This window comes from Cryptotermes secundus, unplaced genomic scaffold, assembly GCF_002891405.2.
Source record: "Cryptotermes secundus unplaced genomic scaffold, Csec_1.0 scaffold528, whole genome shotgun sequence".
Taxonomy (NCBI): domain Eukaryota; kingdom Metazoa; phylum Arthropoda; class Insecta; order Blattodea; family Kalotermitidae; genus Cryptotermes; species Cryptotermes secundus.
Genome location: NW_019724748.1, coordinates 24,989 through 49,077, shown reverse-complemented (window position 1 = coordinate 49,077; position 24,089 = coordinate 24,989). Strand labels below are relative to the sequence as shown.

The following is a 24,089-nucleotide window of genomic DNA, read 5'->3' as shown; positions in this document are numbered from 1 at the left end:
CCTCCATCTTCAGGGTAGAAGGACAAATATATAAGAAATCCGCAAGCGAAGAGACCTTGAGAACCGATAAAAGCAGACTGCCGTGAAAGCCTCAAATCTTACAAAAAAAAAAGACTAGTTTACTTGTCAAAAATGCTGGTAATGAACATATAATTAATAAATGAAAGAAATAAAAGCAGGAACTGTAACATAGCTCTTACAAACAGGAATATTTCATACGCGTACATACATGAAGACCCTGCAAGTACGTGACGGTCACTGTTCCTACAAGAGCATGCCATTGCAGTTGTATCACGCTAATGTGTGTAGAGTATGTTCAGTGTCAACCATAAAGTAGCTGCTATTTGTGTGCAGCCTGGGATAAATTACGTAACATTTTAAAATCCTGCAATACCAAATTTAATCAAAATCCTCTCACCCAGAGTCACGTGGAAATGAACATGCACAAGTGCTGCTGGGAGGAAACACAGAATATACGTGTATTTATATTCCTCGTACATTTAGTTTCCCTGGGAAAAAAAATCGGGCCTCCGCTGTACTGAATAAATTTCGTGGTGATTTTCCTCATTCCCTCCAGCTTATTTGAAGAGTATACTGTCATTTCGAACTGAATTCTAAACGATTCAGCATGAATGTCTGTAAGCCGTACAGAAAAATACAGACAGTGAAACCGTACAATAACGTCCATGCAGTGTAAACGAAACACACTTACCTGTGCCGATGTAGGTAAGCAAGGAGCGCGTCTTCACGAGTATTGTGCCGTAGACGACTGGCTTCTGGGTTCTGGCCGTAGAGTGCTACATCTCCATTCTTCGGCGCGGCTTCCAGGTCATGAATATCGGTCAGTGAGTAGGTCAACAGCCCCACCTGCTATCCAGGACATGATCCCCCCCCCCCTTGCTACTCAGAACCGAAGTTGTAAGTCACAACTGTAGCCCAAGTAACCTGCATGCAGGGATGTAACTCTGTAACTCAGTTGCCTTTTCCGATGACGGCGCATTGTCATCAAGAGGCCTGCATCTCTCAACAATATCGGAGTGAGAAAAGGCTGCGGAAATCAGTATCAAGTGGTCCATTACCTTCACAATTGTTCATTCTGTTTCATTCAAATCTCCTACTAGCAGAATAGTGTTTGCCGGTAGCTGTAGGACAGGATGGTATGGGGAGTGGAGGGGGGGGGGCACTTGGTCGTCTGCATTTTGTAAACTGATGCTCAGTCGTTTCGTTAAGAGCAGAGAGAACTGTACTTCCCGTAAGTAGCCTGAAAATATTACTGAGTAGATTTTTAATTTCCATTAAACTACTTCCTTTATATACTGATGTACAAGCAAAGATGTACTCTTTTGAAATTCTCGAAAATGGTTCATAGTACAAGAAATGTACTGGCCTGATAGCACAATATTTAACCGTACCATCTCTTTTAAGTGAGGAACGCGGTAGCGTAGTTGGTTGAGGCATTATGCTACAAGCCGGGATGTCGTGGGTTCGAGTCCCAATGAAGTCATTGGGTTTTTCAGTTTACCTAAGCCTTCCAGCTGCACTGTGGCCCTGGGGTCGACTCTGCCTCTAACAGAAATGAGTACCAGGAATCTCTCTTGGCGTAAAGGGCAGCCGGCGTGTAAGGCTGACAACCTTACTGCCATTGTGAGCCGATTGTCTAGATAATGTGGGAGCCTTGACTGCCTGTTACAGGAACAGCTTTACCGTTTTTACCTTTTTATCTCTTTTAAGTATTTCTTCGATTTTCTACATATTTAACGGAAGGCATTCAACTTTGCCTTCTATAAAGTAACCAGTCTTAATTTGCCGACACAGCTCGAACTGATTTTATGTCGTGTTCCTCATATCATACTTCTCAAGAGACGGAGAGAGAGGGTTGGAAAATTGAAAGACTCGCCACAGACGTGGACGGACATGCCGACAGGAATATTCTACGGACTTCCGTCACACAACTGAAAGAGTGTGTTTGAGTAAACTGGTCCTTTCTTCATTGTTGTCTTTCTGTATCTTGGCTTTGAGTGTACGTTTCATTTGTGTACCTCCCTTCACTGTTCGGTATATTAAGCAACTTTATCTAGAACTGATTTTTAACCCCCTTCCGGGTTTGTCTGAGGTAGGAACATATTCATAGGCGCAGGCAGAATATTTCCAAAATGGGGGAGCTAAAATTTGCTTATAAACTTACGTTTAAACAGTTTAACAATATTATTCAAAATCGACCTAAAGAATTACTTCTTTCTAATACGTTTAATTTTCGCTATTAATATTTCGTATATTTCTTTTTTTTTTTCTTTCTTTCTTCCCCCCCCCCCCACAAATCGAGGCAGGTGGCAAAGTTCGGCTTGGCCCCCCAGTTGGGGCCCATGAATATGTTCACAACCTAAATAATCACGCCATATTAATATAACTGGTCCGCTACGAGTCTTAGCAAAACGAGAGCATTTCGTGTGACTGTGAGAGTCCCAGAGAGTACTGAAGTTTGTTAGTTTAAGTGTGCATTTCTCACCCTATATGAATCAATACGGGTGCTATAGGAATAATTTCTGTGAAGCACTTTTGATGTCTGATTTCCGCCAAATGCTTCAGCGTGTGTGCGTGCGCGCGCGCGATGGAACGGCCCCACGTCTCAAGTTTCACTCCGTTTTGATGTGTATGATCTGAGAATTTTACTTGAGGCTTCTATTTGAAATACGTTTAGCCCGAACAAGTTTCGCATATGTTGACGTTAATTATTTGGAAGAGAGAAAACGTTAATTCTTTGGTTACGCTTGTCCCCCTGTTTCATGTTCGTCCGTGTGTACACTCGTAATAGACAATAATTTAATCTGATGCGCGAACCTTTACCTAAATCTGAAGATGAAATCCAGTTTTATCCACACACAATGACGTGTACCACAGTGTAACATCATCTGAATATATTTCGAAACACATTTAATGCCCCTATATACACGTAGGAGCATGCACATCTGTGTACCTTCCCAGTATCCTAAATATCAGGGTGAGGACACATCAAAGAAACTGGCAACTGCAACGCAACCGCAACTTCCGAGAAACGCCACCGATTTCAAGCAAGCAATCATTTCCAGATTAGCAGACGCACACTGAGGAAACTTATGTTTGATTAGCTGCCCACATCATCTTAAGTGGGTATGTTCATCCGGCTTACTGCGTGCGTGTAGTTCTTAATTTCGTGCACTTATCTTCTGCGATGGCAGATAACACTGATCCTGTCGTAATGTGGCGGTAGTTGAGTCGGCGTGAGAAGAGAGGATGACGACCATAAGGAAAACATTCGGATTTATTTTAATCAGGAAATATCGTGTTTACACGCGATACGAAATTCTGACATGCAATGCAACAGTTTTAGCAAGTTAGAAGACACCTGATGATGGCCGTATACAGCCGAAACATGTAGTGAGGAAGAAGGACGACTGGATAATGAGTTGCATTTAAGACGGAAGTATATGTGAAATAAATTATATATTAATGCAAATGGATGCTTAGATACAATATTAGGAAAAGGAAACATTGGGTGCATCTGTTCTTCAGTGACAGTTTGAACCGAGGTGTTATGTATTGTTTCGAAAGGACACGTCCAGGATCCATACTCCATCTCATGAGAAATTCTTTCCCAAGCCACGTCTATTTTGTCCCGCCTAGCATAGTCTGAGTGGCATTTGTGCCATCTTCAGAAGCATATTAGAACAGCTGACACCAGGAAACTACGTGGCAACGCAGCTGTGAGAAGACTGCCTTGTTCAGTTCTCAGTTTTCCCGCGAGTTGCATTGCAGTTGCGTTGCCGTTTCCACAATTTGCGCTGCTCAGTTCAGTTCCACGTGTTCAACTCAGTCTGACAACAATTCTCTGAAGTTGCGGTTACCAGTTGTCAACTACTCTCGCAAAGAAAGCACGTAGTTTCGTGACAGTCGCTACTCTCGTAGCGGGACTTGCTAATGTGCTTTCCGTCACAAGCATTGCATTGTCTCTATTAGGTCTTCTGACCCAGTGATTACTATATGCACCATTTGCTTTATTACTTATTAGTAATTGTTAGCTTCGTGTGACTGCAAGAATAAGTAGCTATTATTTCCTTAAGCAGCATTAACCGATTTGTCTTTGTAATGGGGACGCAGTCTGTTCTCTTTGAGGTAGGAACTGAGTCCTACATGTATTATATAGGCGAAGTTCTTGCTTCATTCGCAAAGTAGGACAAGGCGAAGCCAGACACAGGAAATGTAAGATGTGTAAACTTGGCGGCGGTCAAGCTCTCGACTGTTCACGCGACTAGGAGTAAGTTGCCGTTGTAGCATAAGCTAAATGAGATAAGCATTGTCTTGTAAGCATTGTAAGCCTGGACTGACAGAGGATTTTTGTATATTGGGAAGATTTTCAAAATTATGCTGTATGTGCGATACGTACGCCTGAAGAAGGCCAAGCTTATTCACAAGAGACAAACGCATCTCCTCGTCAGAAAGGATGTTACATATGGACTGGGGCCGTAAGGGTTCAGTTAAAAAAAAGAACTTTGGTCATGAGCTTCAAGGGACTCGGCATCCATGTTTACTTCTACACTAGTTAACTCTGTTGAATGTCTATTTTTACCTTTGCATCCAACATATTAACGCGGTCAGGGTATGCATGTGCCTTAATTTAGGCCACATAATAAATACTCACAAGGCCGATAGATATTAAAAATATGAGTTTAATCCTAGTTCATTTAACGAAACTCGTCGAACAAAACTGGTGACAAAGTGTTGAATAACATATGATTTTTATGAATTATGAATGTGAACAGAAGTTGTTGTGGCCTGGTTTTAAAATAATACCCCAGAATATCCTGCAGAAATAAGTAAAGTCATAGACAACCTCGGAATAGCCGGCTTCCGGACCGAGATCGAACCGGGAACCTCTCGGAAAATTGTAAGAGGATCGCTAACATTAGCGGCTCATTTAATAAGATGAACGGTTTATGTTGCGTGCATTTGCTTCCGACAGTGTTTTGCTTTCGACATGAGAATGCCCGTAAGTCTTCACTTTCATAAGTATATACGTGTACACACATTATTGGTGGGACGACTTGGTGAAAGAATTCATGCGATATGCAGTTTCAGAAAGTGATTGCACTTACCGGAAGTGCACCCCCCAATCTGAAGAACAACGAAAACTGGGTAACCTGCTGACCTAGATATATATCTTTGTTACAGCCCACTTAGAGCTGCATCCAGTGGCATTTCAAGAGTCGAGTGGTCAACATGCGGTCTCTGCCCCTTAGCCTGCTGCTGCTCACAGCCGCCGCTGTCAACTCTGGCAGCATCATGGGTGAGTTGGCGTCACTACAAATGTGGGCGGTAACACCGTAATACGTAAGGGCTCATATTCAAGGCAGTTCTCCCCCTCTGGCATCTGAGAACTACAAAAATCTACTAATTATGCCTGTTGTTTGTATCGGTGTGAGAGAAGGGCACAAAACAGGGCGCTGAGGAGAATACTTGAATTCAAAATGGAAGAAGAAAGGAGTTTGTGCAAAATTTCATAATGAGGAGTTTCGTAATCTGTGCTATTTACTCAATATTATTAAGACGCTGAAGTCATATGAGACGGGTGGGGCATGTAGCATGCATGTGAGAGACGTGCATACAAAGTTTTGGTAGAAGGAGCTGAAGGAGTGAGGATATTAGGGAAACTGGCCGTAAATATAAGGATAACATTAAAACTTATCTGAGAAAAACCGGTGTTACGGTGCGCACTGGATCGTCCGTCTAAGGAGAGTGGCGTGTCCTTGGATGTCTTGACTGGCTGAACAAGTTTTAGCCCCTGACGAAGGACACTGCTGCATGGAATTAGTCACCTGCTTCCCGTTGTTTTGTACATTTCACGATACCACAGTACGAAAAATAAGGAAGGAATCTTTTAAAGCCCAGTGGTTACTATATGTACCACATTCTTTAACATTCTAAACCTCTGAATTCTGCCCACAGTGTTCTTTTATGTGTGTTTCGTACGGCTCTCACAACAAACATCGATTCTTTCCATAAACTGCATTAACCGGCTGGTCTCAGTAGCGGGGACGTAATATGTTTCCTGCGAGGTGCGAACTGAAGTATTATATAAAACTGTGAAGAAGTTCATTCTTTAAAGGTTAATGTGTTGTTAGGATGTTTTGAATGAGGCTAATGCCTGGGTCACTTGTAACTGTGTTTTCCATCTGTACAGGTCATGTAGCACGAATGTAATATCTTTATTAGTATTGAATTTGATGGTGTATGGCAACAACTCGACTTGGGTTCTTCTTCAACATACTATTCCATCATTTCCCAAGACAAACTGAGAAAATTCGCTAAAGCTTGTTTCAGGTAACTGGTCTCCAGGCTAAGATTCGAACAAAAGACCTTCAGAATCCGAAGCTAATCATTCAGTTGCTTGTTTGGTATTTAAATAAAAGCTTCCGATACACCTAGCATGTTATTTTGACGAAGTACATAGGAAACGCATGCAGAATTATGACGGGAAACCCCTTTGGAAAGAATTTAAATGCTCTAGTCGCATAAAGGAAAATACTGGGTTGTGGTGGTAGGTAGTGGATCCAACTGGCTCACAATTCGAAAAATCTACTCTTTAAGATTCACGGTTTTTAACGTTTACTTAATTGATTTGCGTTATTTTACTTACGGATACTGGGGCAAATGCAGTGCCCCAAAATCTTCAGCCATCGCGTCACTGCATTTACAGTCCCACTGGCAACGACTCCGGCGCATTTTCATGTAAATGCCTGTTACCGGAGGTGTTCAAACTATCCACAGACGAACATAACGGGACATGACGCCGGGTATTGCGACATTTCGGAGGAACATGTCGCTTGAAAATTCAGTGTCGAGCAGTAAGCTAAGGAAGAAACCAGCTTGAAGAAGGCAGCAAGCAGAGCGAACTACACGTTTTTATATCCCAGAAGGTTGAACTGTTCATAGCCACTGCAGTAAGAACTTCAAATCCTACCTAGTTACCAGCAAGCCTTTTATCGATCAAGATCTTAAATTTGAATGTGAATGTACACGCACTTCTCATGAAGAAACGGAAAATTTCAGTATATTCTAAAGACACCTCGCATTCGTTTGTGTTGATATTTGTAGGGCAGTATGACTCGTCATTAATTACCTGTAAAGTGTTAGGGAAAACCATCGAAGTTCATTTCATACATTCAGCTCAATTGTGCGCGGAATACCAACAGCAATATAAGTGTCTCCCTTAACATGGCGCTGAATTTTCCGAGCAACTTTTTGTCGTTCATGTTAAGCTCTGCTTCTTACTGCATTAAAACCTGTGCTCGTTTTGATTCTTGAGATACGAACTTCAGGTGTAATTAGGTGAGAGTCGAAACCCCACGTGATATTTGCTATTCTCTCTTAACTGTTGGGTCTCCATATTATGCCAAGAAGTACGTAAAAACAATTACATAAAACCAGAGATAACATGAAAAACACTCCGATTTACTGGGTTTTTCGACTTTTTCCATCGCCCGGTGTTCTATAAACCAGAAAACATAAGGTTTCGGAAACTGGATCTGTCCAGTGATTGAGGTTACCTCTTTCTAACGGGCCCAGCAGAGTAGGTGTCTCCCCCCTCATCTGAAGATGGAAACGCCCATTTTCCGAAACGTTCTGTTCTCTAGTTTTTAGAATAACGGGCTATGAACCAAGTCCAAAAACCCAGTAACTCAGTGATATACACCATCGTCAGAACCCTTTCAATTCTGCGCGAAAAAGACTGTCTTGTGGAGCATGCCGTGGTGTAGTGTGATAGATATATACTTCTGACATTTTGGAACATGGATACAGCACAGTCCCCTTTGATATGACACGTACCGCATAGAAAACGAAAAATTTGGGGACACACGGACGGTCCGTTGCCTATCTTACATAAAATGACACACACACACACACACACACACACACACAGACAGCAAGGTGATTACTTGAACCTAAAAACGCACAAAAAGCAAGGTGATAACGATATACACGTATTCAATATACAAGGTCTATAATATACACAAGAAATTCTTGGAAGGACTATTCGACGACTTTCCTTTGATACGACGCGGACGGCACAGAAAACGAAAGAACTAAGGCAGGGGTCTCCAAACTTTTCGAAACGCGGGCCACATTAGGTAATTCAGCACTTTCAACGGGCCGGATAAAATGAGAAATTAGTAACTCTAGGTATATGAGTTTTATTGAAAGCACAGAATTTCATAAACTAAATACAGAATCATCATCATCATCTGTAATCTGTCAAGACGACAGGTCCACAGTCTCTTCCAAAAGAGTTCCTCCACTTGATGCGATCTAGAGCTTTCTCCTTCAAATGAAAATATCCTCATCTGTCCCCAAGGTCATCCAGCATCTTCTTACGTCTTCTTCCTCGTCTTCTGGTCACTTCTATCCGCCCCTCTATCTTTCCTTCAATAACTTCTTTTAGAAGGCAGTTCCCGCGTAAGATATGACCAATCCAATTAGCCTTCCGTACAAAGTACGTGAGAATAAATTATCGTATATTAATGACAACAGATAGTAGCAGCAAATGCTCATATTTTCATCACAAATTATAATAAAACAATTAATGTGAATGATGGAACTCTTTTTGCATTCTTAAAATCTGATTAAATTGAAGTTCAAATTTTGAAACGCTAATCACAATTAGCGACTTTAAATGTTCATCGGATAAATTTGCACTGTATTTCGACTTGATGTACTTCATCTGGGAAAAAGTTTGTTCACACAGATATGTCGTCCCAAAAATGGAGATAAATTTACAAGCCGGCCGTCGTAGAATGGACTAAAGTTCCGGTAGCCTTAGCAACATTCCTCGCTACCAATTGTCGGAACAGTTAGAGCAAAACTGGGCATAAGTTGGCTTTAATACAAAAATGGTAATAAGTACGACACCGGCGGTGGTGAAGATCTGTTACAATTACACTGCACCACTGCAAGAAGTCTTGCGCACAAGACGGCTAGTAACGAACTGCTCGCGCTACCTACACTGCCACGAAGTGGCACTGCCGATCGAGGCCGAACAAGTACGAAGAAATACCGCGCAGTATACGGTCCAGAATTAGTAAAATTGTGAATAATATTAACATAATATGGAATATCAATATATTTTAAACAGAGTCTTAATTAATGAATTTGAAATCTATGAACAGGTATTTTTTTTACCAGTACTCATTGGAAAATTAGTTCAATTGGCGCATTTCTGCACAATTCTTTCGCGGGCCGGATGTGACCCGCGGGCCGTAGTTTGGAGACCCTTGAACTAAGGGAATATACAGACACAGACAGACAGAAAGGTGATCTGACAAGCCTCTTTTTATTTTTTCAAAATAAGATTAGGCTAAAATTTCGAATACGTCTTACAATTCATAACGTGAACAAACCCTGAAGCGTTCCTTGGAAATGGATATTCCGAGCTGGAAGAGGCGAAAGAACAAGAGGAAATAATTTAAAAATTACGGAACTAACAACATTTGTCCGTAAAACTACAACTTGCGGATCGCTGCTTATGCGGAAACGTATTGTGAGACTGCGGGTGAGGCTCCTACTGCTGACACTTCAGTACGTACATGTACGTGAGTGAACAACACTCATATCCCGCGCCTTCAACGTACTACTGGGTTGAGAAGGGTCCATCTGCAAGCTAGTTCATGAAGTCAGCCCTTGTATGCACATTTGGAGGCAGAAATTCTGAAACAAGACATTTACCGCAGGCCATGCTGAAGCGACAGTTATCCAGTGAAGAGGATGCGGATCATGACTGTGTTATTTACTCGCCGCCACAGGGAAAGTTGCGATGTTTACTTTCGCATACTCATTCCGTATTCATCACAAACGGAACTAGTGAGTGCCACCGCGTGTCTACGGCCGCTTCTTATCTTGAGCTGGAAATGCATCACGACTCACTGCAGTCGCCTGAAGGCATCTGGACGTGCAGATGCAAGGGGGGAGAACCAAACCACTGAGTCAGTAAGAAACGAAATGCTTAGTCAGTTTGATTTTTGTTTGTCTGTCACGATTTGTGAAGAATTTATAGAAATTGCAGGGGCACACATGTTGGCATCTGTTCTCACTGAAACACAGAAATCAAATATCTTTTCAGTTTCTGTGGATTCTACACGAGATGTGGCACATGTCGACAGGTTAACTTTTCATATAAATAATGCTGTTCTGTAGCCGCCCAGCATGGCCGGCTGTTGTTATAAACAACATTAATTAGAGCGATTAACATCTGTTTGCATGTGTTGGATGCAGAAGAGCGAGGATCCCATTCTTGCGCTCTTGTGGGCGACTTATGCCACTTCTTGCTGGGAAGGCCGTCAGCGTTCGCCGCCTTTCTTAGAATATTGTGAAGTTTCAAAACCTCAGCTTTTCTTTGAGAACCTGAGATTTGACAGCTTCATGCAATCATTCATTCTGAAGGAGGGGTTTCTTGAACCGACGCTTTCGGAATTTTTCATCAAGGACCTCTCTATCATGCCGTTGAGGGCTTAAGGTCGAGACTTCCCTGAGAAAGGCAGCTGATTGAGAAATGTAAAAATGTTGAGACCTCTTTGTTTTTAGGCGCCTGAAAATCCCTAAGAGCTGTGTAGAGAATATTTTTTATGTCCATGCGGAGAGGATTCATTCTTTTCTACTCCTAGGTCATCTTTGAAGGAACATGCAAGTAGGAACTTAACATGAATTATCTGTGTGCGACTACAGGAATATTTATAAGGACATAATCTGATACCCCCAGAAGACGAAAAGAATGTTCCATTTTCGCTAGTGAAAGCTGTGCTGGAAGATTGCATGGAGAGTAGAGGAGCTTCTCCAAGACCAGAAAGAGGAATCTAAAAACAGTTTTGTTATGGAAATTATCACACCTCGGATGGAGAGATGAGAAGGCCAAGCTGTAACCTGGACTGAGCCTAGGAGCCGTTTTCGGGTGTGAAGAATAAATCTGCAAGAATTGTGATGAATGTGTCAGATTCATTTGTGCATATTAAACTTGAGATCCCTACTTCCATTTCATTAAGGCCGTACTGTAGACATACTAAGATCTATGACAAAAATGTAAATAAGTTTGGTTGGTAATAGCCTGCCAGCTGAGTAAGATCGTGAACTTTATGCTTCTGTACGTATCATGAAGATCATAAAGACTGAATAAAATATTATAGCATGCAAAGAGCCGTTACTAGGTTACGGCACAGTGAACAACTTACCAGCGTAAAAATGATTGCACACGCAACAGAGGAACACGTTACGTCCGCGGTGACGTCACGCAACAAAAAGGAGAGCTGCGGGTAGCGGTGTTGCGACACGGTCTAGCACCGTGTGGACAGTGCCGCTGCTATGGAGCATGTGATACCACATCGCCCATAGCAACACAGTAAGAGTGTTTTCTGTTGGGTCTGCTCTGAGGCTGTATCACTCGACCGACCGAGTCAGACAGTGGAGTAGAATTGAGTTGAGAGTCGACAGTTGTGGGACAGTCGCCAGCCGGTAAGAACGTTAACATGGAAGCAGAAGACATCGTTGGAAGCCGTTACCAGACAACCGGTGAACACACAGCAGACTGAGAAAACTTAAGTGTGTACTGTAGTGAATTGCAGAGTGTGAATTAGCGATAGTGCTATAGTTACTTGTAGTTACAATCTGTAAGTGTTCAGTAAATCGAATTACCAATCCGAACCCCTTCTACAGTCACTCACGCACATGACAGTGTGAAATGCAGACTATTATGAGGGTATCAGGCAACAGATTACTTCATTACTGCGGAAAATAAATACGCAAAACACCATGACAAGATGGTTTACAGTTTCCTCTAGGAATTAAACCAGGGAACCTGCCTGTCCCGAACCGCTGTAAAAGCCATTCCTATTTCTGTCGTAGAATATGTCAAGCTTGTTGCAGTATGTGTATGTTTAATTTAATGGTTCTAAAAGACGGCAATGTTTAATTAATGTTTACTATATCTATGTTTTCTATATTCCCTTATCCTCTTCCAGAATGTCAGAAAGTCACAGATTTAGGCGACGAAGGATGTTCTCACTCGTGCGTGCTCTGTTCGCCACCCAACTCGTGGGATAATAAGTTTTCCTAGTACGCAAAATCCAGAACTTTGCCGCCACGCATTCACTGAAATGTCAAGATCACGGTTTTATTGCAGACATGTTCACATGGGATGGTCTTCTCGACATGGCAGAGGAGCCGCACCATCAGCGTGACAGTGACCCAAATGAAATAGTGAATAAGAGCTGCTCCTGCGACGGACCTTCCTGCAGTTGCTGCCTCGACTTCAACCTGTCTTTCATCGACCTGGGTGGTCCTGGTGAGTGTTGTCTTGCCTCTTGGCAAGCCGACTGTGAGAGATACCCAGTTTTCGAAGCAGTAGAGACTTCTATGCGTGGTACATCACAACATGAGATCACACACTACTATTGCAGTTACTACTTACTGGCCTCTAAGTAATTACGTGTATGAAGGTTGTGTTTAATGCTTAAATTCTGCTGCTAATAATAGAACATGTAACAGATTTACAGTGGCTGAATTGGATGCAATGTCTGTTAGATAATATCCAAAAATGGATCAATCAAAGAACAAAAAAAAAGATATGCAGATGCGTTAGAAAAAGTGATTTTATCAAGTAAGTTTTGTCCATTACCAAGAGGAGTCAGTGATGCAGTAGGCTTCCATTTTAGTCCTACTGCCGGAGTACATTGTAGGCATTTTAAAAGAAAAACTGAAGCCCTCGTAAGTGGTAGTGAGGGGGCAGATATGAAAGGAAATGCAGAGGAAACTACGGCGTAAGGACATGTTAATGTCTTAGCACAAGAATGCAGGACAAAACTAGCTGTAGCTGCGGGCATATGACACGCGTTGCGAGCCACTTACAGCCGTTCAGGCCCCGCGGTGTTAGCAACTAATATCGGTTAGATGGTAGAGTTTCGGCGCATGGAAGGCGCAGAGTTGGAAGCTTAGTTTGCCGCAACGTCCGCGGATGTAGCACTCACCTGCGCTGGGTTTGTTCTCACCTCCTTCCCTCCCGTGGGGGTTGATAGGATTGGTCAGGAAGGATGAAGGACTTGTCTGGGCGCCAGTATTCACCAGGCGGTAGTGGCTACAGATTTGTAGGATGCCTTGTAGTAAGTATATGTAGCTGGATGACTAGCTCAGGCTTGGGTCTGGTGGGGCAGGAGATATGTCCCTGGGTCTTAACGAGCCTTGTAGTAAGTAAATATAGCTGGATGACTAGCTCAGGCTTGGGTCTGGTAGGGAAGGAGATATGTCCCTGGGTCTTAACGAGTCTTGCTCTAGCAGGGCAGGAGGAACACTGAAGCACACATTTGCACACAGTGACAACAATGGCTGACACTTTATGGTTGATTTATTAAAGAACATTTACGGCGAATACACGTATAGTCACACTGATATGTAAATGACTACAGATTCACTTTAATAGCGTTAAACACGTTACAGCAGTTTTCAGGCTGAATTTATAGTCGAAAGTTACACTGTGATCCCTTAATAATTTAGTATGTGAGATAGTTCAGCAGGATGAACAGCATTTCTGTGGAGCGCGGATCTGGGGGCCGAATACTTCTGAAGTTGGAGCCAGAATGTTTTTGGAATTGATCCGGTCTGAAGCTGCGCGCTTCCCAGAGCCTCAGCCTCCACCAGTAGTTGGCTTCCTCAGACATGCCTCATTGGCCTACTTCAGAAACGAGGTCTCAAAATTCTACACTTCCCAACCACGTAGATTTGCTATGCGATTTTAGCCCTTAAGACACAATCGGCGCTTTTAACAGTTCCTTGATATCTACAATAAGCTTAGCGTGGGTATCAGGCCAACCTACTTCTCGTTTGTCGCTTGCCTTACCACAGCTCTGCTGTCAGCTAAAGTTTCTAGGAAAAGTTGCAGGTGGCTGCATCCTGCTCAGACAGAAAGAATAAGCCTATGTCGTGTTCTCAATGTTACCAGGTGACCATCTCCTTAATCCAAACTTACGATATATAGCTTACAGTTTAGTAGTCTTAACCAAATATTCACTGTAATGCGCCTAATTACAATGTGCGGTTACAGAGCAGAGCGTTTGAAAGTGCGGAAAAGTTAAGATATTTGGGTTCGATGCTAACAAATCGAACCACATTCGTGTAAAAATTATGAGAATATGAAATTCGGATAATATCTGCTGCTCTTCAGCTCAGGATCTTTTGTCTTCTCGCTTATCTAAGAATATGCCATAAGGACCTGAAATATACAAAACAAAAACTTTGCCTGTGCTTTTATATGATCCTGAAATTTGGTCTGTCACATTAAGGGAAGTATATAGACTATGGGTGTAGGAGAACGGGGTGTTCAGAATATTTGGACCGAAGGGGGAAGAAGAAATAAATGCCTGGTTGAACAGAATTTCATATTGAGGACCTAAACAACTATTGCTGTCTTACTGTTGTTCCATATGTGAGGTGCATCAGAGTAGAATTACGAGTAATATGAAAATGAAGGAAAGGTGCCGTTGAATGAAACAGGAATTCTGGTATTTACGTTTGGGAACAGGCTACTCTGAGGTCAGTGGTGCAGAAAGGGTCTGTCCTCTCAAAGGCCATTTCCTTATTACAATTTGCTGGACAATAAAATCTAAAGTTCTGCAGTTTTTCATATACATGTATCTTTTATATTCAGTTTTCTTCATATTGTGGCGTATACGCCAGTTGCTAAGCAGCGACTCTGTAAACAAAGGCCGTTGCTAGATAACGCCCGCAACAATAGAGCAGCGGGGTTATGCAACCCGTTTCTGAGCAACGGCTCGGTAAACACGTTCCCGCTGAAAGGAACACGCGTTAAACAATAGAAGAACGATGTCTTCGATGTGGTACGCGTCAAGGAGTCAATTAAGTTGACCAGTAAAGGTAAAACTATCCCTGTAACAGGCCGTGAAGGCCCATAGGGTTGTGAGATGTCGAAACTCCCACATTTTCTGTAGACACTCGGCTCACAGATGGTGGTGAGGTTATTATCTTTACGCGCCGGACGCCCCTACCCCCAGGAAGATTCCTGGTACCCATTTCTGTTAGAGACTGAGTCGACCCCAGGGCCATAGTGCAGCTGGGAAGATTAGGTAAGTTGAAAAAATCCAGTGACCTCATCGGAACTCGAACCCGCGACCTTCTGGCTGGTAGTATAGTGCCTCAACTAGCTACGCTGCCGTGTGCTCCTAAGTTGACCAGTTCGGTTTTCAATTGAAAGTCAGCCTGTGAAGAGAAGTCTTGGAGTTTCGTACGGGAGGCTGTGAAGAAAAGAGTTAGTTGCAAGAGTGCGGCTGTGAAAAGACTTTATGTGTGATATTTGGAATGTGTAATTCAGTGAGACTGTAATAGTTCCTGTGTTGTATCCGTTGCCAGGAAACGGCTATTGGAGACTATAATGGACTGAGGACACTAGTCTGTAAAGTGTAGTTCTGAGTGGTGTATATAAGTGGTCAATAAATTCAGTATCCAGTCCATAACCCGTCTATAGTCACACCCCTGAATACATGACAATACACTTAGAAATCCCCCTGATCATGTTCACAGGATGTGTTGAGATGAAGTATCTATCTCCAGCTGATGGAATAGCAGTCAATGTTTCCTACGGCAACAGGTTACTGCACAGAGAAGTTGTGAAAGGTGAGTAACACAAATAAATTTATAAACATATTAAGGCTCTAAAGTTCTGTTTAGATTCTGTCGTGATGTAGCTTATGCTACCATATCACTCTACTATCTGAGGACAAGCTCGGCCAAATGCTTCACGGCGGAATTATTGAGCCGACAAGACCATCACGTTAAACCCGTTAACGTTTGTTCCAAGAAATGGTAGACTTCCTAGATTTTACCTCAATACGTGTAAATCAAATTTGCTGGTCATCCCTGATAGATAAAGATGGGGCATATCAAGGAACTACTCCCAAGGTTCCACGGGACAAAATTTTTATCATCTTTACCGAAACTGTTAAGTAAATTAAATTAGGTTCCTACATGTGGATTCCCTTCGGCTTCCGAAACTGACAAAGTGGACTAATCAGGCCTTTCATAATGGTGCTGAGTGTGGACAGAGACGGCTATGCCATTGGCTATGTTGACGATGTGATCCTATACTCCAGATAGCTTTAGGAATACCTAGAACACCTCCAGATAATTCACGAAATTCACAATGGCAGGTTCACCTCGAACGTAGAAAATGAAAATTTCAGAATACTGTCAAATTTCCCATTCAAATTATTGACCAGTGTGACGTATCTCTGAATTCGGATGAGGGACTCTTCAGTATATAACCCGTAAAAATATTTGCCGTTCCCCATATTCACAGATGCCAGTGGATACACTATTGGTTTAGCACTCACTCGCACAGGGACGAGAAACAAAACAATTCGACGTCATTTCAAGAGTTAGTAGCATCTTCGCCCAGGTGAAAAGATGTAACATCACCTACGAACATAAATTGTTGGCTACAGTATGTGTCCTGCTGACGTTCCAGTTCTACATATATGGCCAGATAGCAAAGCTATGCACGGGCATCACGGCTCTTTCCTCATGCAATTCTCATGGACTGAATCAATGGGGAGTCTTCAAAAGTTTCATCAAGGAATCCAAAAATGTCCACCTTTTGGAACGGTGTAAAATTTTCTTCAATTTAAAACCATATGTTTTATTGATATCAGTAAATATTATCATGAGAAAATCTACCCCCATGGTTGGGACAAGGAAAGAGAGTTACCTTATACGTGCGCATTTTCTACCTGGGACGACTGATACCAGAAATAAATGATAGTATTTTGACTGCAACAAGTGCAGGAGATCGACAGGCTGAAATCCTCATGAAGTTTAAGGTCATTATCCCACTCTGCCTCAACATAACCGTAGGCTCGAGATTCAATCTTAATTGAAAATTAGGTCCAATCATGGGTGGGTAAACTTAGATGCTATTTTGGCTTAATGTGACAAATTTCACCCAAGTCCTTTATTATACTAGAAACAGTTCAGTTGCATTTGGCAGGTATGTGTCAGTCAAGTGGTGTCCAGTGGCTAAGCATAACTAAAATATTTCCCACTTGAGCCACCAGAAGGCTGTTCAGTTTTGTGCCTAAGACAGAGGAAAGCAATCAGTGCTCTGGAGTATCTGAGGTTCTCACAGCAGTGCTAGAGAACACCACCGTGTAGTTCATGGAAGGTCAACCATCGTTTTGGAGGAACTTGTCGCCCCCATCACAAGGTTGAAATGTAAGCCAATAAAGAAACGAGCATGAAGTTTAGCAGGCGGCAAACAAAGCATGGAACTCTTCTTGACCACTGTCTGTACATCGAACCAGGTAGAGTTAGTGCGATCGGTATGGTCAATTGCAATCCCGTCATATGGTACTTATACCACACACCAATTCTATAATCCCCCCTCCCCCATGCCACCTCAGTTATGTGTTGTTTGGCAGCCTTCCTAATCCTATCTTACCTACTGATTATCTTTGTACCTCATCACAACCTTTCTGTTGATCATGTGGTTTGCTCTCAAGGATGGCAAGATCAATGTATATAACATAGGACGGGATGTTGACAAAATATGATCAATGGCTAGTACATGTTTGTAATACTGATATGAAGATTAATTACTGGTGGTGTTTTAACTCAGAGAGGTCGTTTAGAACAAATTGTATGAGAGGATGATTACTATCATAGTAATTTCCCTAGAGCCTGAGGAAGACTGTAACCACCTGTTAGGATATCTTTTTAAAACACTTTCTATCATCAGGTGCAAACCCTGAGCCATCCTGCATAGACATGCTGTCAGATCTGGCACAGCTGTGCGCACGCTTCAGTGACCTTGCACCCACAAGTGATGGACTTCGCTGGTGCCTACAGCTGGAACCCACATTGCTAGGGGAGGTGCAGACGCAGTACCAGGTGGGCTGCTTCCGCATGGGCCCTGAAGGCATGTCAGTTGATCCTCCCATCACCAACACTACTTCACAGCCCAGGTATGGATATCGTTTTTATTTTGGCAACATGAATTAATATCAAAGAAAGAGAAATTGCCATGTTAAGTGGGCCACTTTTCACCATGGTACGGCGCGTCCTCAGGTTGCAGGTGGAGAAGACTTCCTCCAGATATGAACAGTAAAAGGTAAAGGTAAAGTTGTCCATGTACTTTATTAATTAGGCCCTATGCCATGAAGGTGTATGGAGGAGTTGATATAGATCCACATTTTCTTGACTTTGGCACTAGCTGGAGTTGAGTGGTCAGTTACATGCCTCTGCCACTTTAACTCCAGAGAAAGAGCCCCTGGTACCCATTTGATAGGAGGTTGGATGGACCCCAGAGCCAGTCTGGACAACGTGGAGAAGAGAAAATTCAAGTTACATTTAGCAGGAGTACAGGTCAGATAGTACAGGGGTGGCACCAAACCAACAGACGAATATATATATATATATATGTGTGTGTGTGTGTGTGTATTATTCTGGCCATCAACACAACAATGAAAATAAATCAATCAAACTGTTCAGGGTGGTTTTATTTAATAACTGTTACATTTTTATGAACACGCTGAAAAACTAATGTCATATTTACGAAAGCAGAAATGAAACTCTTGAATAAAGGTCTGAAATATAACCTACACTACAAACATAAAGACTCGATAAAGACCTTAGCAATAGATTCAGACAAAGCCATAAATAAAGTACATGAAAGAGATCAAAAGAATATGGAACAAAATAATAGACACCATAAAGAAAAATGCAGAAACTTTAATTGACCCTAGTAAAGAGGCTGGTATACAAGTAAATGCAAAGAAAACTAAGCACATGTTGCTGTCTTACCAGAGTGCAGGGCAAAATCATAGTACAAAGACAGCTAACAGATTCTTTGAAAATACAAGAAAGTTCAGTCATTTGAGAATGACGATAATAGATCAAAATTTGCTTCAGGAGGAAATTAAGATAAGATTGAACTCGGGTAATGCTTGCTACCATTCAGCTGAGAACTTTTCGTCTTCTTGTCTGCTGTCCAAAAAGCATAAAAATAAGAATATCAATAAGTATAATTTTGCCTGTTGTTTCTGTATGGCTGTGAAAATTGGACTTGACATTAAGGGATAAAGATAGAGTGAAGATGTCTGAGAACACGGTGTTGAGGAGAATATTTGGACTGAAGAGGGATGAAGTGACAGGAGGTTGGAGGAAACTGCATAATGAAAAGCTTCATAAGTTGTACTCTTCACCAAGAATAATCAGAATGATGAAGTCAAAGAGGATGAGATGGGCAGGGCATATAGCAGCCATGGGGAGAAGAATGCATACAGAATTTTGGTGGGAAATCCAGAAGAAAAGGGACCACTTGAAAGACCTAAATGCAGGTGGGAGGATAGTTTTAAGATTGATCGTAGAGAGATAAGATGGGATGATATGGACTGCACTGATCTGGCTCAGGATAGAGACCAGTAGCTCCGCAACCGGTGGCTTCTTTAGAAGGGCTCAGCTCCATGGAGTGAGAGACTTAGTTAGAATAACAAATTGCATGGCTATGGGTCCTTAAGAGCTGACAGTAACTCAGCGTGTCAGGTAATTCAAACATTTTAATCTTCTTCCTCTTTAAAAAGACACAGACAGAGGCAAGCAGATATGGAGAGACAGGCATGAAGCAAGATATGGCAAGCAGCTGTGGAGTGAGCATGGTAGAGACTGAAGGAGTCGGATGCAGGGACAGTGAGTCAAGGGTACACATTTTTCATGCAGACAGCAGCTGAGATAAGCATGGCGACTGACACAGGGACAGAGACGGGAAGACAGAGACATGGGTGGGAATGCAGGGAAAGACACTGACAGCCAACACTGAATAAGGTTTGTATGCAATGATATAGAAGGCATGGGGGACCCACCTGTATACCTCCTTGCTCATCAACTTGCACGTGTCACTGTGTGAATCGCGTATCTGACTCTGAGCCTCTGTCCCATTGTACATCTGATTTCTGTTCATTTTGCATTCCTATCTAGTTTCTATTGGAGGCACGCGGTAGCATAGTTGGTTGAGGCACTATGCTACAAGCCAGAAGGTCATGGTATCAAATCCTAATGCGGTGGATTTTTTCAATTTACCTAATCCTTCCAGCCACACTATAGCCATGGGGTCGACTCAGCTTCTAACAGAAATGAGTACCAGGAATATTCCTTGGGGTAAAGGGTGGCCTCACCGCCATCTGTGAGCCCATTGTCTAGAAAATGTGCGAGCCTCAAAATCTCACAACCCCATTGGCCTCCATGGCCTGTTATGGGGATACCTTTACTTTTTTTTTACTTTTATATAGTTTCTATTTCTGCCTTTTTGTCAGACTTGGTTTCCCATTTTCCTGCCTGCCTCCTGTTTATCTGTATCCCTACCTACATATATACTTTGTGTCTTGTCTCAGCCTCTCATAATGTGAGGTTGTGTCCCAGAAGAATGCTACTGTGTGTTTTAATTTTGGATATGTTCTCTTCTTGCCAGTCCAAGTGATGTCCACAGGAATCCCATTTATGGCATAATAACCATATTATGAAGCCTAATTCATAAGAAAGCATTCCAACTGCAGAGATAATTTTCAATGCAATTTAAGTTTTGGGGAGCAATATTTAATGCTACTGCTACTTGTATCATTTTTTGCAGCAGCACAGATCCATCTGCCGTTTCACCAAGTGGGGAGACTCAGGAAGAACTCAGTGAGGAGGCACTTATAGCTGCAGTCAACGAATCAGCAGAAGAAGGAATTGCATTTTTCACCAACCTCTTAGGAATTACTTTTGGTGGTGGAGAGGCATCTGCAAATGCCACAGATGCGAACAATACAACAGAAGTAACTACTCTGGATGAAGCAGCTGAACATACTCCACTTCCTTAAAATGGAAGATGCTGGTCTTACCAGCATCAAGTATTGAAACTGTTCTCGTGGTAAAATCTTCAGGTACAAATGAACTGTAATTTTATTTTACCTCTTTATATTTATGTAGCAAGTATTATTTAACTAAATTATTAAATGCTGTATTATTAAGGGTACTATCTTCTGGGATATAATACCGTGTAGTCCAATAAAAGTCAATTGACTTTTATTGGACTACATGGTATTATATCCCAGAAGATAGTACTCTTCATAACCACCGCTGTGAGAACCTCAAATCCTACATTGTGATTGTGTGTTATTTGTAATCTTCCACAGTTGACAGCTGCAACAACACACACCTGCTCACTTTCTCTCTCTCTTCTTTGCTCACTCTGCTTCTGTTAGCTGGATATGCTGACGTGTAGTTCCAGTGTGGCAAAGTGGACTCAACATTTTTATCGTTGTTTTCTTGTTGCTGTTTTATTTGTGAATATACGTCAGATTCATAGTTTTAATGAGACATATCAGTAAAATCAGATTATTCAGTATCACGTGTTATGACTATTAATTCAACTGAGACATGTTCATTATTGCCAAAACCCGACACTAGCATCACGCCTACCTCACACATTTGTGAGATAACCAAACTGATATTGTTGACAGTAGGAAATTACAAAGTAAGCAGTTTAGGTGACCTCTGGTACCATAATGTTCCTACCAACTGAACTATTGTGAACTGTCAACTCACTATAGTGCCACTTCTTCTCAGCCTCCCTTGAAGACCTCAACCGAACTCTCTAACTCACCAACCAACTACTTCACTTCACTCACCTGTCCTGGGGTCCTAACTATATAGCCTTGGCGCAGACCCAACAGAAAACACTACCTCCAGCAATCCCTCTATTATTAAGGGCAGTTGCATAGCAATAGCTCACATATTGTTAACTTATTTACCGGCCATTACCAAGCAACAGCTGCTGTTCACAAAGTCACTTCTGCAACTGGTTTATGCTGTGCTTGATTTACACATCATATCTTGTGGTTGTGCTAGTGTTTGGAGATAAGGACTAGGTCAATCCATTGGACCCAACTGAGTAGGTTCCACCTGAAGACAGAGTCAGAATCCAGTCTCCAGTCTCCAAAAGGTTGCATGTTCTCTTAAATAAAAGGACAGTAATTGAATATGTTCTTTGCACCTCAGTGGAGGATATATATATATATATATATATGCCTTGCCTTCACATTGAGTTTTGAACCACCAGATGTGCAACAAAACAAGAATCGGAGACTAGTTACTCTTTTCTGTCTCTCCTGACCCCACTGGCCACCAATCTGTCTTTGAATGGGTGTATCCAAGTTCGCTGGTAGCAGATATAATTGGAAATATGTGCAGACTTCCAGCTTTCTCTAAAAACTACTTTTGCTCAGCAGTGACACCCAACTGGCTTATGCAGACTGTGTAATCAGCCAACTGGAGATGAATTCTTGTGTGTATGAATATCACCAGTTCAAATCTTTCTGGAGATAATCAGTGCTCTTACAAAATACTCTTGTCTTCAGATAATTTTCACCTCATCAGAGCCAGAAATAATCTGGGTACCTTTCATTTAAAATTCCGAATTAGTTGCCAGAGTTACCATTTTCACATTCTAGTGCATTAATCTTCAACAGATGCAAATTACAAGTCATATTTTGAAATCTAAAGCATTCTAAACACATTCTGAGTACTACAGAATGTTTGTAATATTATTAAAAGTCTAATATTACACCTTGCTTGTGCAGATAAGTTGTAGGCAATGAAGTGAATCAAGTGTATTTTACTGTAGACTAATGGAACAGCTTTTATATATACTCTTAGAGTTCCCAGTTGCTAAAGTTTTTATCATCATAAAAACTGAGAGTGAGTCATGTTCTCTAGGAGCGAATCATCCAAATTAGCACTAGTTGGCATCAAAACAATCACTGATATTCTTTTACTGTAGTAATAACTGCTGGCACCCAACTACTTAATCTGTTCCTGACTGCAGTCCACTAAACCATTCTTTCAATGAACCCTACAGTTCAGAGGTTACAACACAAGGAGTAGATGTAGGGTCACCCATGCCGACAGGTATGAAGGGTAGGAGCAAGAGGCCCTGTTCCTCCGGGACGGGAGCTCGACATGAGCCTGAAAAACTCACCTCACAAAACAACATATATTAGAATAAGAAGTTCTAGGAAGAACTAATCACCTACTTTCCTTTCACTGCAATTTTAATATCTGATACAATAAATTGGATGAAAACTTCAGGACGTATGCATAATGAATTTAAAAAAAGCAATACAATTTGAGAGGCTGCAGTGTTCGTATTACTGATGGAAGTGATTTATGAGGTACAACACTGAGATGACCTCAAATGACATGATATGCATACCAAGTTTCATGAAGGCTGGTTTAGGCATTCAGGTAGTATTAATGTTATTACCTCAACAGTCAAAGAGGTTGCCATGTTGGTATTACTACTATTGAGACGGATTTCTTATGTACACCCTTCAGATGGAGAGCTGGGGTAGGGTAGTCTGCCAAGGCCGCACCATAGCTCAAGTGGTTAGTCACTGCCTTCCCACTGCGTCAGCCCGGGTTCAATCCCGGGTCTGGTCAAGTGGGATTTGTGGTGGACAAAGCGGGTTTTCTCCAAATACTTCGGTTTCCCCTGCCAATCTTCATTCCACCAAATTCTCCATCATAATCACCCGGGGTAGGTACAATAGGCCAATCAGTGGCCACCGTGCCAAGTGGACCCAATTGGACTTCACCCCCCACTAAGCGAATAGTGACTGCCTATGGGCTGGACAACCAAGGGGTCAGAGTTCAAGTCCTGGTGGGGTCAGAATTTTCTCTTCTCCATATCATCCAGACCGGCTCTGGGGCTCTTTCCCCGGGGGTAAAGCTGCAGGGGAGCGAAGCTGACCAGTCACCTCCAGCTAGTGCCGAGGTAAAGAAAACATGGATCAATACATCCACTCCCCCATGTGCCTTCATGGCGTAGTGCTTAATTAATTAAGCACAGGGACAACTTTACCTTTTTACCCTTGAAATGGTCTCAGGTGGCATGACACACATACCAAATCTCATGATGATCAGTCCAAGCATACAAGTAATATCAAGGGTATGATCTCAACAGTCTGAGAGGCTATCAC

At 42.1% G+C, this 24,089-nt stretch overlaps 1 protein-coding gene across 3 annotated transcripts in view; it reads left to right on the top strand.

The window, feature by feature from the left end:
• LOC111862900 overlaps positions 1-21,131 on the top strand; it is a 54,110-nt gene extending 32,979 nt beyond the window's left edge. For 2 of the 3 annotated variants that reach the window (XM_023848710.2, XM_023848712.2), the window contains 5 exons: positions 5,206-5,320; positions 12,197-12,358; positions 15,604-15,696; positions 17,813-18,038; positions 20,699-21,131. In XM_023848710.2, coding sequence (XP_023704478.1) covers positions 5,254-5,320; positions 12,197-12,358; positions 15,604-15,696; positions 17,813-18,038; positions 20,699-20,930 — 780 coding nt within the window. In that variant the 5' untranslated portion in view covers positions 5,206-5,253 and the 3' untranslated portion in view covers positions 20,931-21,131. The remainder of the gene's footprint in view (positions 1-5,205; positions 5,321-12,196; positions 12,359-15,603; positions 15,697-17,812; positions 18,039-20,698) is intronic. The other variant, XM_023848713.2, reaches the window with a different exon arrangement.
• Positions 21,132-24,089: the final 2,958 nt, after the last annotated feature.